Genomic DNA, 16564 nt, shown 5'->3' on the forward strand with positions numbered 1-16564 from the left:
GAGCCATCGTATTCATTTTTGAGCCTCCAGCAAAAGCCGTAAAAATACAATCGTTTACAATCGTTTATAGTCGTTTACAATAGCATATAATAGTATATAATAGTTCACATTACACTACAGCATTGTTTATACAACATTAACATGTCCCGAGCGGAATACTTGGCCAAATATTTATCAGGAGGTGATGAGAACAAGCAAAAGAAACTGATTAAAATAAAGCATAAGAAACGAGATAAGAGGCTACCTGTACCATCAAATATTCGGATCCTGAAGCTGGTTTTCCACGAACCTCCACCGCCACCACCATCATCATCAACATCTTTATCTTCATCAGCGGCTTTGGCGCTGGTATCGTCACTTGACTCTGCAGATTTGGATACCATCTATGGTGACGAAGAATCTCGGCCTGTTGTTGTAAAAAATGTCAAGGAGAATAAAGGATTCAAGAGAATTGATAATGGAACTCTTGTCGAGCCGTCCTCCTTAGACTCGAGCAGCAATGCCATTGCAAAGCAAACTTTTCAAAACAAAACAACTCCGTCTAATCAGGCACCGGAAACAATTTTTAGGGACTCCTCGGGTAAGATCATAGACATAAAGGAGGCTCAACGAGACTTTGAATTGAGGAAAGAGGAAGAAAGGCGACGAAAAGAAACTATAGAAGTTCGCTCATCAAAGCAACAACAATTAGAACAAGAAACACGTGTCTTTAAATCAAGCTTAGATAAAAACTTTGAAGATCCGGTTAGTGTTTTCCAAGAAAGTAGAAGAATAAAAAACGAGAGCGAGGATATAGAAAAGTCCAAGTTTGTTTTTAATAAAGGCATTAATCCGCCTAATAGATTCGATATACCAGCAGGCTATTTCTGGGATGGCGTAGACCGGTCCAATGGGTTTGAAAGTTTGATGTTGCGGAAGATTAATGAGCAAAGCTATGACAAGATGAGTTCAAAAGTTGATCAGGATTACGAATTGGATTTCGACTGATTTTCAAACTTGGGGTTTTGCCTATTTGCCTATTTTGCTTATTTGCATATATGTACTTCTTTTGTGATCGTGGTGATGTTTGTTTTTGTTTTATAAAAAGCTGTTTCAAGAACAAATCAATTGATCCGGCTTTATTAGCTTCATTTCTTTTTCGTGATGATTTATACCTTGATTTTACCGAAAATTGAATATATTGAACTCTGCTCAATGTTCTTACCTCTACATTATCTGGCTTCTATGTATACAATATAAGAAAAAGAAATATATAAACAAACAAACACCAAAACTTTCTTGATTCAATTTGGTTACTGATTCTTTTATAAGTTGTTTTTTTTTAAAACATTTATTTTTCAAATTAGTATCTCTTCTTGTACGCATTCTTCATTTTTCCCACTTGTAGTGATAAGAACTCTTCATCCGGTTAGTCACATGGTAGCGTACATAGTAATAAGCTGGGGAAAGGCAGCATGTTATTACTGGAAGTGCGTCTTGCGAGATACAAGACATTAGCCACACATACTTGAAGAGGTTGATCTACAAACCTCAACAAGCCAATAGTGTTTCATTTGCTATAACGAATTGATAATTGTCGCTAAAAATATTTTCCATCATCATCACCTTCCATTCATTAATCGGTTTTTCTTAATTTTTTCAAAAACTGTGCCAAAGGAAGATTTAGAATGCCTCCACCAGTTGAGATTCCGGGTTATTATTTTGATGAAGAGCGAGGGAGATATTTTAAAATAGTTAATGGTGCTATTCCTCCACCAACGGGGGAAGCCAAGTATCATAATAATTCTATACAAGCTGTGAAACGAACACAAGATTTTGACAAGCAAGAAGAAAAGAATTTACAATCACGACTGCAACTGCAACTTCGGCTGCGACTGCGACTGAGGCTGCGACTGAGGCTCCCATTGCTACTACCATCACGACTGAAACAGAAAATACGGCAAAATCTGAATGATGCACATACTTTACAAGATGACAATCACGTAAACATAGAACGCATTGGAGACGGCAAGATTAAAAATCCGATGATCAAAAAACCTACAAGAGGCAGGGATCTTTCGCTACTAAAGAAATTTACGTTTGACACTATAGGTCTAGTCAATTTAAAGGCGGGCTCTGTTAATATCCAAAACTTGTACTTTAATGGGGACTTTACAGATTTAATTAGAACAGGCAAGTTTCAGAAACATGACAACTTTGTTTTGCCGCAATGTCGAATAAATAATTATGTTGATGGGATTTTTGTCATTGAAAGGGCAGAACATGGCATTTCGGAACTATTTGAGCCATTGCCATTTAAGACTTTACATTTTCGAGTGCAGGATGAGACCTTGTTAAAATTTGGGGACGATCTATACTATCGAAGTGCTGAAGGTATTGTGAACCTTGAAATAGAGGATGTACCTAAATTTTTCAAAAAGCTGCAAGTTCAATACTGTACTAGAGTAATTCTGGGAAATACAAATGACCTACTAGATACAATACTGTTTTATGAATTCAACTCTTTTCCAGATAGTCGAGTTCTCCGATTCCATACATATAAGCATGGAATTGGGTTTCAAGACTGCACCGTTGCCTTTATGAACCTCGTAAAAGATGGTCTTAGGCAGTACCCTCGTCGAGCTAAAATTCTTGAGAAATCCTTTGGGTTGCATTTAGTCGAATTTGTAAACTATGCAAAATTAAGCATAGAAGAGGTGAATGAAGCTCTTGCTCAGGCCCGTAAAGGAAATAATCCAAGGTTTGGCCGCTCGATGCTTGATCGATTCTTGGACTCTTGTTCAAAAGCCACTAATCAGCCAGAAATGATTTATCACGAGCCATTGGAAAATGAACTGGTTTACCAACAAAAAAACATTCAACATGTTCCACGGATAATCAATGGCATTATTAGTCTGCCCTTTTGTTATCTTCTTACTTCGGATGGGGATTTGATAAGCTTCAAACACTTTTGGAAACCTGACGGTGAAGACGGAATTATCAATAACGACGACAATTTGCATAAAGATTTAAATTACAACCAAATGAAAGATTGCAATAATTATACAAATTTGTCTCTGTTTCTGAACTTTCAGATTATAGATCTCAAAAGTAAGATCCCTGAGAATGCCATAGTGCGTGTATCGGGCACTGTAAGTACTAGCAAAGTGTTTGTTAGTACAAGATCCAATATACTTGAATACGACCGCATGCTCGATGGAAAGGTTATTCACCACAAATTGACACAAATCAGAAATTTTTTTACATTATCGGATAACAAGCTTTTAGTAGTACGCAAGGATGACATCATTTTCTATTACACTGATACCAAAGAAATTGTTAGGCTAACAAACTACAACAATAGCAACGATGCATACCAGCAATTCGAAGTTGTTCAAAACCATTTGGTATTCAATGTCGGCAACAAGTTTATGGTTTATAATTTGCAGAGAGCTTTTGGTGACACATTTGCCTCGCTTGAAATTGAATTCAACTTTTTGAAATATGGCTACTTGAAGGATTTTCATTTGATCAAGATTGTTGATATGGGTATACAAAATGGAAGACCAAAATTGGGCTTTCAACATTTCAATGCCAAAGAAGAGAAAACCATTTTTGAGGCTCACGTAATCTAGTTTTGGACACGAGAAAATCGTCTTTTCTGTATACAAAAGAGGCGTCTGTGTATATGTGTGTATGCATGAGTGTTAGATTTTTAGCGTTTTTCTTTTGTTTATTATTTCTTCTGGCTATATAAAACTGTATAGTACTAGAATTAGAGTGTTTATGCGATCGTGAAAGGTCGTTAAAAAAGGAAATTTGTACTACTAAAACAACACAAGCGAGGAACTGAAGCTAGGAACTGAAGCTAGGACTTAAAATTGCAACTGTGGTTGTATCAGAAAGAAATTGATATTACAGTCAAAATCAAAATACAAGTAGTGGTCAAGAAGCTTTGTCTCACTTTTTCTGGATGAAATTCAAGTATGAGTTGTAGTCGAAATGACCGAATTTGTAGTCGATATCCAACAACAACTTAATGGCATCCTGGGACTTGTACGTGTACTCAGCTGGCAATTTCACTAGCTCATCCAGGGCACCAGCTGATGCTGAAGACGAGGTAATCTCTGATTTTTGCAAATACACAACTCTGTCACCTCGGTCCTGGGAGTTGTAAACTTGGTCGTTGGTCAAGTTGTAAACACCTGGGTACCCACTGATGGCCTTGAAATTCGACTCACGTGTGTTTGGAGGGTGTAATGGGAATAAACTTTGTAAAAGTTCATATGAGGCCAAAGTGAAACCAAATTGGGGTGATGATCTAAACACCCTGGCCAATGAACCCTTGAAGAATGCAGTAGGACCTTCCGTCTTCAAGATATTGAGACCACAATCTACAATACCTTTATACTTGATATCATTCTTCTTTCCGGCAACTTGCAATCTAGTCTTGATCACATCTGCAGGGGTAGTAAAGAAGGCGGCTGGGGCACCGGCCAAGGCACCGGCAACCAACAATTGCCAAGTGGATAACTTGTGTTTCTTTGTAGAGTCATTTGGATCAAAACCAAACAAGTATTTTTTCAAATTGGCATAAGTGGGGAAATAAATGGCTGAAAAGGGAACATCCCTCAAAAGACACGCGCTTGCACCCTTGTAAAGACCCTTGATACCCAATTGTCTCACAATTTGTGATGCAGTCAAGTGTTTGACAGGAATCTCGCCAGGTTTGCTCAAGCTTTTAGTATTTCCTTGCATTTGCAATCTAATCTTGACAATTTCCAAGGGGTTGGTGAAAATAACCTGACAAGCACCGGCTGAGGAGCCAGCAAGAATTTCCCAATTCATGGTAATTTTCCCATCTTCATCGGTACCTATACCACGCACTAAATCATTTACCGTCAACTTGATAGCCTTTTCAGGAGCAACACCAATTAATTGCGCACCCAAACCCGAGTATAAACCTTTAAAACCTTCATTTCTAAGGATTTTTTTGAAGCAATCAAGTGAGTTGTCGTAAAGGGCCTTGTGTTTTTGTGCTTGCATTCTCGTCTTGACTAAATCGATTGGGTAAACAGCAGTTGCACCTATACATCCAGCAATGGAACCGAGGAAAAACGAGTATAAAGAGTCGTAAATGGGCCACAATGAAAAGTTATCGCTCGACTCCTTTGTAGAGTGTGTACTTTGTGGGTGTTCAAAGATGGGTTTCAAGGAGTTGATATTATTGCTCAAGTTTGGATTCAAGAATGAAATCAATTGTTTGCGGGGAATGTTATCGCCGTTTTTCAGATTGATCAAATAAAACAACAAGTCCAATTCCAATACAGAAATTGGCTTGAAGTTGGCAGACTTCAACAAGGGATCATTCAAGTGGTTGTACAAGTCTCTCTTATTGATCAAAATATCATCTTTGTCCTTTGTGGTTGGTGGTGTATTAACAATCACTTCGTTAATCAAGTCAACTTTACTCAAGGTATCGTAAATGAACAACAAGTTTGAAAAAGAGTATTCCTTCTTGTCACCAAAAAATCCAGTAACATTATGGAGATTACTCTTTAATTTCTGGGAAAGCTTGTGGTTCAAGTTTGTTGTTAACAAATTGACCAACTGTTCACCAGTGATTTGTTTCTTGCTGTTAGCAGCAACTTCAAAGTTTCCAATCAACTTGGTGACTGGCAAGTAGCTGATCAATGTGACAAAATCGTTAAATTCGATGGAGCCAGTTGGTTCAAAGAATTTAGGGAAATAAATCCAATTCAACTTGATCAATTTTTGTTGGTAGTTTGGGTCGATTGAAGTATTGATCTTGTTTAAGACATCGACACATTCATTGTAGGTGATTTTGTGTTCAAGACCATTCTTGTTGTTGGAAAGGAATTTGTAAAGCAACTTGTATTCTCCATCTGGAGATGTCAAGGTATCAATGAAATTGATCCAATTGGTTTCAGAAACAAATCCCTTTTTTTCCGTGTCGGCTATTAAATATAATAATGAAAAAGCATTCTTGGGGAGATCGATTTGGAAGGGGGAAAGGATGTCTATAAAGTCGGGTAAGGTGAGGATCCTTTCTTGGTCCTTACCCACAGTTGCAAACTGGTTGAATATTTCAAGGGCTTTGGCTTCAGTCGACATTTTGTATTATAATTGTGAACTGTTCTTTGTTCTTTCTTTTGTTGTAGTTTTATTTTTGTCTTACGTTTTGCAGCACGTAAACTCAATATGTTCTAATATTGTTCTATTCTCCAACTGGTGGTATTTGGAATTTGGAATTTGGAAAGGGGTGCGGGGGACAAAGGTTAAAAATTAAACAACAAAAAAACTTTTTTATAATCTATAATTCAAACCCTGTATTTCTTTAGCGGCAGCAGCTTATTCTATAAGGAACTTCTATAATTCTAGAAAAGGAAATGAAGACAAATGGAAAAAGATATAAATTTAAATTTCAATTTGCAAAAAAATATAAAAATAAAGCAGTGGGAGTGATGGGAAAGGAAAATGCAGAAAAAAGTCAGTAAAAGATTGAGTTTCTGCTTTTGTCGTAGTTGTACGAATTTCAAGTGTTTGTTTCCTTAATGAAGAATATAAAGTTTATTGGTGAGAATCTAGCCTTCAAGTATCCATCTATTTGTAAATCCGAAATGTTCTCTTTCCTAATCGATTCTGGATGAAAATGAAGAAGAAAGATGAAAGATAAAAATTGATTGGTTAATATATAAACACCAATTGTAAAGATATAAATTGGAACGGACGAGGAGGAGAAAGAGGAAGAAGAAGAAGAGGAGGAAAATAGTAAAACAGTAAAAAAAAAAAAGGAACGGAAAATTTTGAAAGACAGGAAATTTAAGAATCTGGTTCGTTGAAAAATTATATACAACAAAGTGTAGCACCGCACCGGCTAGAAAAATATAAATTATAAAAAATAAAAAATAAAAAATAAAAAATAAAAATAAATAAAAAATTTGAAGAGAAAAGGAAAAGGAAAAGGAAAAGGAAAAGGAAAAGGAAAAGGAAAAGGAAAAGGAAAAAGAAAAGAAAAATTTTTCTTTCTTTTTTCTTTAATTTCTTGAATTCCTTTAAAATATATAGACAAGTTGAATGCCAGGGTATGTTTAACCTACTGTTGTTGTTGCACTATTTCCTAGGTCCAAATGCTTCGTACAGGTATTCTTGCAGTGAGAGAGAGTGAGAGAGAGAGACCCAGTCTTATGTTTTGAAGCCTGATCCGCATATGTTTGACTCAACAAGACTCATACATTGTAATTTTCCTCTCTTTCCCTTCTCGTTCGCGCGTACAATATTGTATAAAATTGTATTTATGACACAATTTGAGACTGACGAATAGGAATCGAGTATTTTTAGAGAAGAAGAAGAAGAAGAAAAAAAAAAAGAAAAAAAAAATCTGGAGAAACATTTATGCAATACTGCATTTGGAACAAGACTGTGGAGATGGTATTGTCCAGTCCACTTAAATTTATCCACTCACCCGCCCTCTCAACGCCGGGAGAAAGTCGTGCTTGTATTTTATCATCACTTTAACAATTACTACTATTTACCATTTCAAAAATATTGTAACCGAGCATGCTTTACATTATTTTTAAAAAAGAAAATGTGTGACCTAACGTAGTAGCTTCGAAATCTTTGTGAGAATGAGAATACTTTGACTGAGAGTAGAGGTACTGGTTTGTAAGACTATGCCTTTAATTGATGTTGTCGTTGCAGAGGAGGGTATTGGTCGTTATCGTTGTTGTTGTTGTTATCGTTGTTGTTGTCATTGTCGTTGTTGTTGTCGTCGTCGTCGTGGCAATGGGCTGTCTCTTTCTGTTATTATTTTATTATTACTAGTTTTTGTTGTTCTTTATATGTCAATGCAACAGATTATTACTATACAAATTTCTTTGCTTCTTCATCTTCTTTCTTGGAATTCTGTTTCTTTTTTTTTTATATAATTTTTTCTTCTTTTGGTTTAGGCGCCTGTGATATTTCAGGTTCTAAAACAGTTTGTAAACAAGGCAAGCACTTTCATAGTATACTTGTTGGCTATTATTATATATTTGACATTATTTCTTTCCGTGATACTTCCTTTCGTCCATACTACTTAAAGAAAAAAGAAGAACTGTATCGCCGTTAAGTTTCAAACATCACGAGGGTTCTTTCACAAATAATATATTTTGGAACAATTTTTAAAAGGAATCCAAAATATAAAAATATAAAAAATTTTCAGAATACAAATAAAAATTAATAAAAAAATATAAAATACAATCCAAAGTTGAAACGTAGAATAGAGGAAAACTTTTTACATATACCTTCATCCATATTCACATATAATCATAAATTAATATGTATTACTAAAACTTGGTGACTGTCTCTTACAAAACACAAGCCATTCTTTTCTCTTTGGATTTTATACTTTTTTTATGACTTTAAACAATTGTTTGTTTTGTTTTGTTTTGTTTTGTTTTTTCTTTTTTTCTTTTTCCTTTTCTTTGTCATACCTATTAAGTAGAGCTTTGCTAGAAGTATACTCATCATGTTTCGCTTCTTCACTCTGTTATGACTTGATACAAAACTTTTGGAGACTTTAAAGTCTTTGTTTTGAAATCACTTTTGTTTCCTGTACATACTCCTTTTTTCCCCTTCCTTATTTACTTCCCGCCAACCCTCACTAACTAAACTCAAATAACAAGACAAGATTTTGTGTTTTGCATATTGCTTGAACAGTATCGGTTAAAGCCGGAATCTCCTTTTATCCGACAGATGTAGTATAGAACCTCAACCAATTTTTTTATTTTTATTTTTTTAGTTTTTTTTTAACCTCTCTCTTTTAAAACCACCACCTTCCCCTCCTTTCCTACCTCTTTCTTCTCCTCTTTCCCACCACCACCCACCACCCACCACAACTATTTTTACTGTGTGCAGGTTTTGTGTTTTCTTTTGTGTGTGTTTATTGTTTTTTCTTTACCTTTGAAGTCCTACTACAAATTACCCCTCTTTTCTCCTTCTGCACACGACGTTTCGGTCGAACTCAATTTTTTTTTTTTTTTTTTGTTTTGGAAGAACCAAATTTAGTTTGTTGCTGCTACCAAAATCACATTAGAACTTGTCGTGTCAAAGCTTTTAAAGAAGTTAACTTCTTTAACGTCTCTAAATTCTCTAACAATCTATTCTCCAACTTCTAAATTCATATTGACCTGATTTTCGAATTGCTTTGGAAGAGACAATAAGTAAAGAGCATATCGAAATTGTTTACTACTCATGCCCCCCCCCCCAGTTTTCAGAACTTCCTCCTTTGTCTCCTCCTTCTCCTCCTCCCCCCTCCCCACTCTTCCTTCAATACATCTATATTTTTGGGTATTCTGATGTAGTTGCTTTTTTTTTCAATTGCAAGCTTGCTTACACCTCCATTCTGACTATATCTATCTCTTATTAGAAAGGAAAAACATTTCTCCCATAGCCGAATGAAACAAGCACATATTTGATGAAGAAAAACATAAAATAAAATAAAACCATGACTTTTACTGTGGTTTCCAATTTTCTTCTCCATTACAAACATTGCGTACTCTTTGTAGTATTTACCAATCACCGGTACTAACATAATTGCAACAAAAAGAATTTCGCATAGTTTTCGAACAAAAAAAAATTAAATAATAAAAAAGAAACCAATTTCAGAATTTGTAATACAATTTCGCAACCAATTCATGGTTGCATAAATAATACTATGCAAGAATGGAACTTGCATTATACTTGAGAATGTCGAGTAAAGAGAAGAGAACATACTTATCAATTGTCATGTCCATTTTCTTGAGAATACTCTTTGCTCGATTACTATTTTGGAATTATTTTCTTTTCTTCTTCTTCTTTTTCTTCTTCTGTTGTTGTTGTTGTTGTTGTTGCTGTATTGCACCAAAACAAATGCGAGCAAGGGTTATGTTGCAACTTTTAACATCAGTGCAACGTGTAGTCACTCATAAACTACACTGTTCAAAGAGCTTGTAGCATCATTTATTTCAGCAACCGCATTAGCAAGTATAAACAACAAAAAAACAAAGAACGAATTTGAAAAACAAGCCAACAGTCCCAGCCAGCTACAAAAAACCATAACGCTATTATGATTAAATTGATTAGATTGTAATCAATATTCTATTATCTATGCTCTATTGTACCGTGGAACTATTGTTGCTTTAGTTAATTTTCTTTTTCCAAAAAAAAGAAAACAAAGTCTGGATATCCCAATCTTCAAGAAAAAAAAGAAGTATATTCTCTTTAAAACCATTCGCGGAATTACGCTTCAAGTGTGTGCTATTCACAGATTAGGAGCACTGTTGCATCTGAAAGAAGGGTTATGATGCAAATGCCCCAAGAAAATGAGCAGGTTAATGAAGAAGAACAAAAAAGAGGAATAGGAAAGAATATGAACAACTCGAAGAATAATAGCAACAAAAACAAAAACAAAAACAACAACAACAACAACGCCTCTACAAATATCACAGGAGAAAGAGCAGATACAGTGATTGTGGTGGCTTAAGTTGCTTCTTTTTCGAGCAAAATGATCTGCAATGAAAGAAAAAGGAACTAATCTTGCTGTTTTGGGCTTCTTTCCTTTTTATCCTTTCTATCCTTTTATCTTTTTTTGGTTTTTGGTTTTTGGTTGTTGGTTTTTGGGTTTCTGGTTTTATTTTATCATTTTTAAAACATACTTCAAAGTACACGTTATCTCAAATTTTACCACATTAGGCACTTATCTTGACCAAATAAGTTGTGGTCTCTTATCATTTAACGTGGATTGACACATTTAAAATCCCGGTTTCTGAGTCGTTACGCCACTGTTTGGACAATTGTCTTTTGTAGCATTGTTTTTCTTTTTGCCTAATTCCTAAATTTTTTCTTTCTAATTTTTTTTTTTTTTTTAATTTCTTAACTTTATTTCATTCATTTGCAAAATTGAACAACAATGCTAGATCCAAATAATTATGGCTTGGCCAGAATTGCTTTATAGATTGACTAAAGACAAGGAAAAAAAAAAGATGAGTTGCAAGGAAGAAGGGATGGGAGAAAGGGAAAGAGAAAGAGAGAAAAAGGGAATAATAGAGGTATAGCTATTGTTTTCACAGCAAGGGAATTAAAGCAATCAAGGAATCTCTTTACTGCCAACCTCTTCTTCTTACTTTTACTCCTTATGTTGTTGTATTTTGCAGAATTTGAATTTGAAATTGAAATTGAAAAAGAAAAATAAATAAAATAAAATAAATTACATTACTGTGGTGCAGTTTGTATTGCTTCTTTACATCCACAATCCTTCTTTCACATGCTTGAAGTGCGCGATGAACTCGCCATCTTATCCTGCATCATCATCATTCAAGCAAAAGAAGTTTCAATTTTTCTTTATTATTATTACTATTATTATTTGGCAAGTTCCATGGTTTGGATATCTTCGATATAAATCTTTTGTTTATTGTTCTATTTGTATATCAATCTAGCCATTTAACCATATATGTCGAAACTGTGTTCAACACGACCTTTTATAATTTTTTTCTTTCTTTTGCAAAATCGCGAATCCTCAATTAATTGAGAAAGAACAAAGGAACAAAGGAACAAAGGAAGAAGGAAAAAGAACAAGAACAAGCAAAAAACAAAACACAACAACCCAAATTAGAAGCTATCCTTTACTATGCACATTCACACCATCTCCCATTATTATGACAAACCTAATTGTTCAATTAATGATTGGACTATCACCAGGAGATATGGGATGTTGGTGAGAAATACAAACAGAAACTGAAACTGAAAAGCAAAATAGAAAAGTACAGATTTAACAAGTAATCAAAGACACGTTCTACAAGTCTTTTTGCGACCAAGAAATATCATATTTACAATAAATATTTGAAAAAGAAGAGGCGACTGTTGGAAGTGATGTTTATATCACAACAACTGACAAAAGGATAGAACAACTTGAAAAACCAAGCAAGAACAAAAGAACAAAAGAACAAAAGAAAAAAGTAGTTCTTTCCAGCTCTTCCGAACTATTATTCTATTGTGTTAATGATTATACCACTTGAATTTACGTCAATCTTTTCCGCGCGTCTCCCTCGAAGGTGGAAGTAAGAGAACAATAAGGAGTGTGTATATCCCACCGAACCAGTGAGTTAGAGTTAGAGTAAGAGTAAGAGTAAAAGTAAAAGTAAAATTAAAATTAAAATTAAGAGGAAAGAAATTAAGGAGAAAGAAGGAGTCAATTAAACGCTATAAGTGCGAGTGGGAATTGTTTTCTTGTGGCTATTGTGATGGCGGGAAAGGGAAAGCAAAATGTGAAATTACAAAACTGAATTTAGCCTAATGGAAACAACAAGGCACAAATCCGTTTCAGTGTTTCGCAGGTATCATTGAAGGAGCAATGTCGAATATAACCATATAGACTTATTACATCAAGTCTTTTAATTATTTGAAACCAAGCAACACAAAAAAAAAAAAGAGAAACAAATTTTTTTTTTTTCAACCTGAACATGACTATGACTCATACCAAATTAAATAAATAGAGAAGGGCACGATAGCGGATGTTCAATTTTGAGAGTTCTAAAGAGGGCGTTAAGATAGCCAGTCAACTACTCCTAGATAAAACCCATGAGAACAAGTACTTTTTAGACTTACTTGAGAAAGAGAGAGAGAGAGAGAGAGAAAGTGAGTGAGTGTGTGTGTGGGTGTATGAGGTTTGGGGGGAGGATGAAGGATGGAGGATAATGTAATGGTCTTTTTTTTTTTACTCTTTTATTTCTCTTTCCTTTGCGAAATAAAAGTGAAAAACGTCTATTATCATTAAACTTACGAAACGTGCACAGACTTATTGACGTTATGGGCGTTTATTTATAATTAAGCGAATTACATTTGCTTTTTGAACCCTTGCTGCAAAAAAAAAAAAAAATAAAGAAGAGGAAATAGAGAATGTGACACAAAAGTGGAAAAGGCAAAACAATACATTATATTTTTGAAATAGAAAGATCACCAAAGAGATTGGATACATTCCTGCATGCCACATGTCAAGTCCTTTTTTTTTCTTTATTACCTTAGTGGCCACAGCCCACTAAAAAGAGAAAAGAAAAGAATAACCAGTATTTTAGAAAAACTAGATGAAACAGAAACATAAACATAAACATAAACATTAACATAAACATAAACACACAGTTGAGATTGGCAGGATCCACAATTGCTATTATTCAATCCACTTCCACAAAACCATCACTCCTTATGTTGATTGGAGAAACCATTGGGCTAGATTTGTATGAGGGATTTATTGCTGGAAGTCTTTTTCTTTTCTTTGTTTACCAACAATCCATTGCTTTGCACTACAATGTGGCTGTTTCAGTAACTCATGGCAATTTAGACTCGCCGCTTTGTGCCACACCATGTATACTGCTTTTCAATTTGTTGTGCTTCTTCTCTTTTCTATTTTTTGACCAAAGACTCAGAAACTATATGCTGAAAGGAGAAGATGATCAACACAATAACCCTCGGTCCCAGCATATTATTATGAAAATGGAATACTCATAATGAAAGCCCAAGAAGTTAGATTCGCATAGGATTAATTGTGGATTGCGTTCTGTTAGCAACCACGGTTTATTATTTGTCCACCATTGTCAACATGTACAGTCAAATACTCCTTTCATATTTTGGGTTTTATTTTTATTCTTTTGATTCTTTTTTTTTTTAAATTTTTTTTTCAAAAAGTATTGTTCCTGGCAACTTTACTCCTAAATTTGAGCTTTGAACCATAGTTCCAAAATTATCTATAAATTGGAGAAGGATTTCCCTTTTTTTTGAAAATAAGCAAACGTTTCTTGAATCTTGACACTTTTTAGTTTAATTCAATTACAACGACCAGATCAATCATCTACTGATCAAAATTAAATTGAATCGAATAAAGTAAAATAGAAAGCATCCCTTCTCAATAGAATTTTTTTTTTTTATAAATCCTATTAATTAATAATTCCAACATGAAGTTTTCCAAGGCTTTTACCGTTGCTACTTTAGCTATTGGCGCTCTGGCTGCTTATCTCAAACCTGCTGAATTAGTCTTGCAAAGAGACGAAGTGGCCATTTCAGGTGACGCTTACGACAACCTCTTGAGCATCTTGCAAATTGATCAATCCACTGCTGCTGCTTTGGGCTTGACAGAGGGCAAGAGCACAAGAGACTTGGTTGACAACTTAACCGGTCTTCTCAATGCTCGTTCCGAAGAACCAGAAGTTGTTAAAAAGAGAGACTTGGGATTGATTCTCCAACTTGTGGACCTCAAGATCCAAAAGATCAATGAGGCCATCAGCGCATTGTTGTCAGGAAAGATTACCAAGGATGAGTCAGGATATATCAACTTGTTGAACATCTTGGAGATCAACAAGACCATTGCTGCTGACCTTGGATTGACTCAAGGGTCTGGTACTTTTGACTTGGTTGCTCAATTGGGTAAGCTCATCACTATTGAGATTAGCAAGGGAATCGGATACTCCAAAGGCGGCGACTCAGGTACTGAGGTCAAAAAGAGAGACTTGGGATTGATTCTCCAACTTGTGGACCTCAAGATCCAAAAGATCAACGAGGCCATCAGCGCATTGTTGTCAGGAAAGATTACCAAGGATGAGTCAGGATATATCAACTTGTTGAACATCTTGGAGATCAACAAGACCATTGCTGCTGACCTCGGCTTGACTCAAGGATCTGGTACTTTTGACTTGGTTGCTCAATTGGGTAAGCTCATCACTATTGAGATTAGCAAGGGAATCGGATACTCCAAAGGCGGCGACTCAGGTACTGAGGTCAAAAAGAGAGACTTGGGATTGATTCTCCAACTTGTGGACCTCAAGATCCAAAAGATCAACGAGGCCATCAGCGCATTGTTGTCAGGAAAGATTACCAAGGATGAGTCAGGATATATCAACTTGTTGAACATCTTGGAGATCAACAAGACCATTGCTGCTGACCTCGGCTTGACTCAAGGATCTGGTACTTTTGACTTGGTTGCTCAATTGGGTAAGCTCATCACTATTGAGATTAGCAAGGGAATCGGATACTCCAAAGGCGGCGACTCAGGTACTGAGGTCAAAAAGAGAGACTTGGGATTGATTCTCCAACTTGTGGACCTCAAGATCCAAAAGATCAACGAGGCCATCAGCGCATTGTTGTCAGGAAAGATTACCAAGGATGAGTCAGGATATATCAACTTGTTGAACATCTTGGAGATCAACAAGACCATTGCTGCTGACCTTGGCTTGACTCAAGGATCTGGTACTTTTGACTTGGTTGCTCAATTGGGTAAGCTCATCACTATTGAGATTAGCAAGGGAATCGGATACTCCAAAGGCGGTGACTCAGGTACTGAGGTTAAAAAGAGAGACTTGGGATTGATTCTCCAACTTGTCGACCTCAAGATCCAAAAGATCAATGAGGCCATCAGCGCATTGTTGTCAGGAAAGATTACCAAGGACGAGTCAGGATACATCAACTTGTTGAACATCTTGGAGATCAACAAGACCATTGCTGCTGACCTTGGCTTGACTCAAGGGTCTGGTACTTTTGACTTGGTTGCTCAATTGGGTAAGATCATTACTGTTGAAATTGACAAACACATTGGATATTAAGATCTATTAGTTAGATAATTGATATATAGTTTTTTTTTATTGTTAGACCATAATTTGATTTTATACCACCAAGAATAGTTTTAATTAGTTATTTGCCTAACGTTCTCTTATTTATTTATTTATTTTTTCCCTCTTCTCTTTTCTCATTCTGGTCCAATTTAAGTAAATTGCGCTATATGAAAAAGTATGTGCAATCGTGACATTCTCCATTCTTTCTTTTTTCTTCCTGTTTTTTTTTTCCCTTTTCTTTGCAAAGGAATTCGTGCGGGTATGACACCACGATCACCATCACAACTACTACTACTACTACTACTACTATTACTGGCTCTAACGCTAATATTACTGCAATCATAAACACTTACACCACAAACTAACTATACAAACAATGGCAAGCGGAGCTCCAGGTATGTTCTAATATTAAAAAGAAAACTCCTCCCCCATGTTATTCCTTATCTTACACTCTTTTCTTTCCTTTTTTTTTTTCTTTTTTGTTTTACGTGAGTAAGATTCTAACAAATAAACAACAGGTGGTAACTTTCGTACATGGACACCAACTCCTCCAGAAAGAGGTTCTTTCCCATTAGATCATGACGGTGAATGTAAGGATCAGATGCTCAAATATTTAAAATGCATGAAATTCACCGAAAATAAGAATGCTCCGAATTGTCGTATACTTGCCAAGGAGTATTTAAAATGTAGGATGGATAATCAACTTATGGAAAAGAGTGAATGGGATACTTTGGGTTTAGTCAATCTACCAGGCGATCGAGATACAAAGAGTGAATCAAAGAGCGAACATACTCAAGGCAAAAAAATGGGAAAAGAAAGAGGAGAATGAGCGGCCTGGTAAATTATTCATTTCATTTACTTCAAAATGAAAATTTCTTGTACATAAAACCAAATGGAATCGAATGTTATTTTCTACATTCTAACTAAACTGAACATGTCTATATATAAAA

General features: G+C 35.4%; 5 protein-coding genes across 5 annotated transcripts; 4 read left to right on the plus strand and 1 right to left on the minus strand. All coding sequences in view use genetic code 12, as the record gives it.

Moving 5' to 3' along the window:
• Positions 1–141: 141 nt before the first annotated feature.
• On the plus strand, positions 142–987 carry CWC26 (Pre-mRNA-splicing factor cwc26; the record flags this gene model as incomplete). The annotated part of the gene is made up of 1 exon (XM_001525434.1): positions 142–987. One exon carries the CDS (start codon positions 142–144, stop codon positions 985–987), a length of 846 nt encoding a protein of 281 aa, XP_001525484.2.
• A 680-nt stretch (positions 988–1667) lies between these two features.
• PVL30_002909 (uncharacterized protein) lies at positions 1668–3614 on the plus strand (the record flags this gene model as incomplete). Its single annotated transcript, XM_001525435.2, has 1 exon — positions 1668–3614. The coding sequence occupies one exon, from the start codon at positions 1668–1670 to the stop codon at positions 3612–3614; it is 1947 nt and encodes a 648-aa protein (XP_001525485.2).
• Positions 3615–3939: 325 nt separating this feature from the next.
• AGC1 (mitochondrial aspartate-glutamate transporter agc1) lies at positions 3940–6114 on the minus strand (the record flags this gene model as incomplete). Its single annotated transcript, XM_001525436.2, has 1 exon — positions 3940–6114. The coding sequence occupies one exon, from the start codon at positions 6112–6114 to the stop codon at positions 3940–3942; it is 2175 nt and encodes a 724-aa protein (XP_001525486.2).
• A 7850-nt stretch (positions 6115–13964) lies between these two features.
• On the plus strand, positions 13965–15605 carry PVL30_002911 (uncharacterized protein; the record flags this gene model as incomplete). Its single annotated transcript, XM_001525437.2, has 1 exon — positions 13965–15605. One exon carries the CDS (start codon positions 13965–13967, stop codon positions 15603–15605), a length of 1641 nt encoding a protein of 546 aa, XP_001525487.2.
• A 385-nt stretch (positions 15606–15990) lies between these two features.
• Positions 15991–16443, plus strand: COX19 (Cytochrome c oxidase assembly protein cox19; the record flags this gene model as incomplete). The annotated part of the gene is made up of 2 exons (XM_061119418.1): positions 15991–16009; positions 16133–16443. 2 exons carry the CDS (start codon positions 15991–15993, stop codon positions 16441–16443), a joined length of 330 nt encoding a protein of 109 aa, XP_060975401.1.
• Positions 16444–16564: the final 121 nt, after the last annotated feature.

Source organism: Lodderomyces elongisporus, chromosome 3 (assembly GCF_030384665.1).
Source record: "Lodderomyces elongisporus chromosome 3, complete sequence".
Taxonomy (NCBI): domain Eukaryota; kingdom Fungi; phylum Ascomycota; class Pichiomycetes; order Serinales; family Debaryomycetaceae; genus Lodderomyces; species Lodderomyces elongisporus.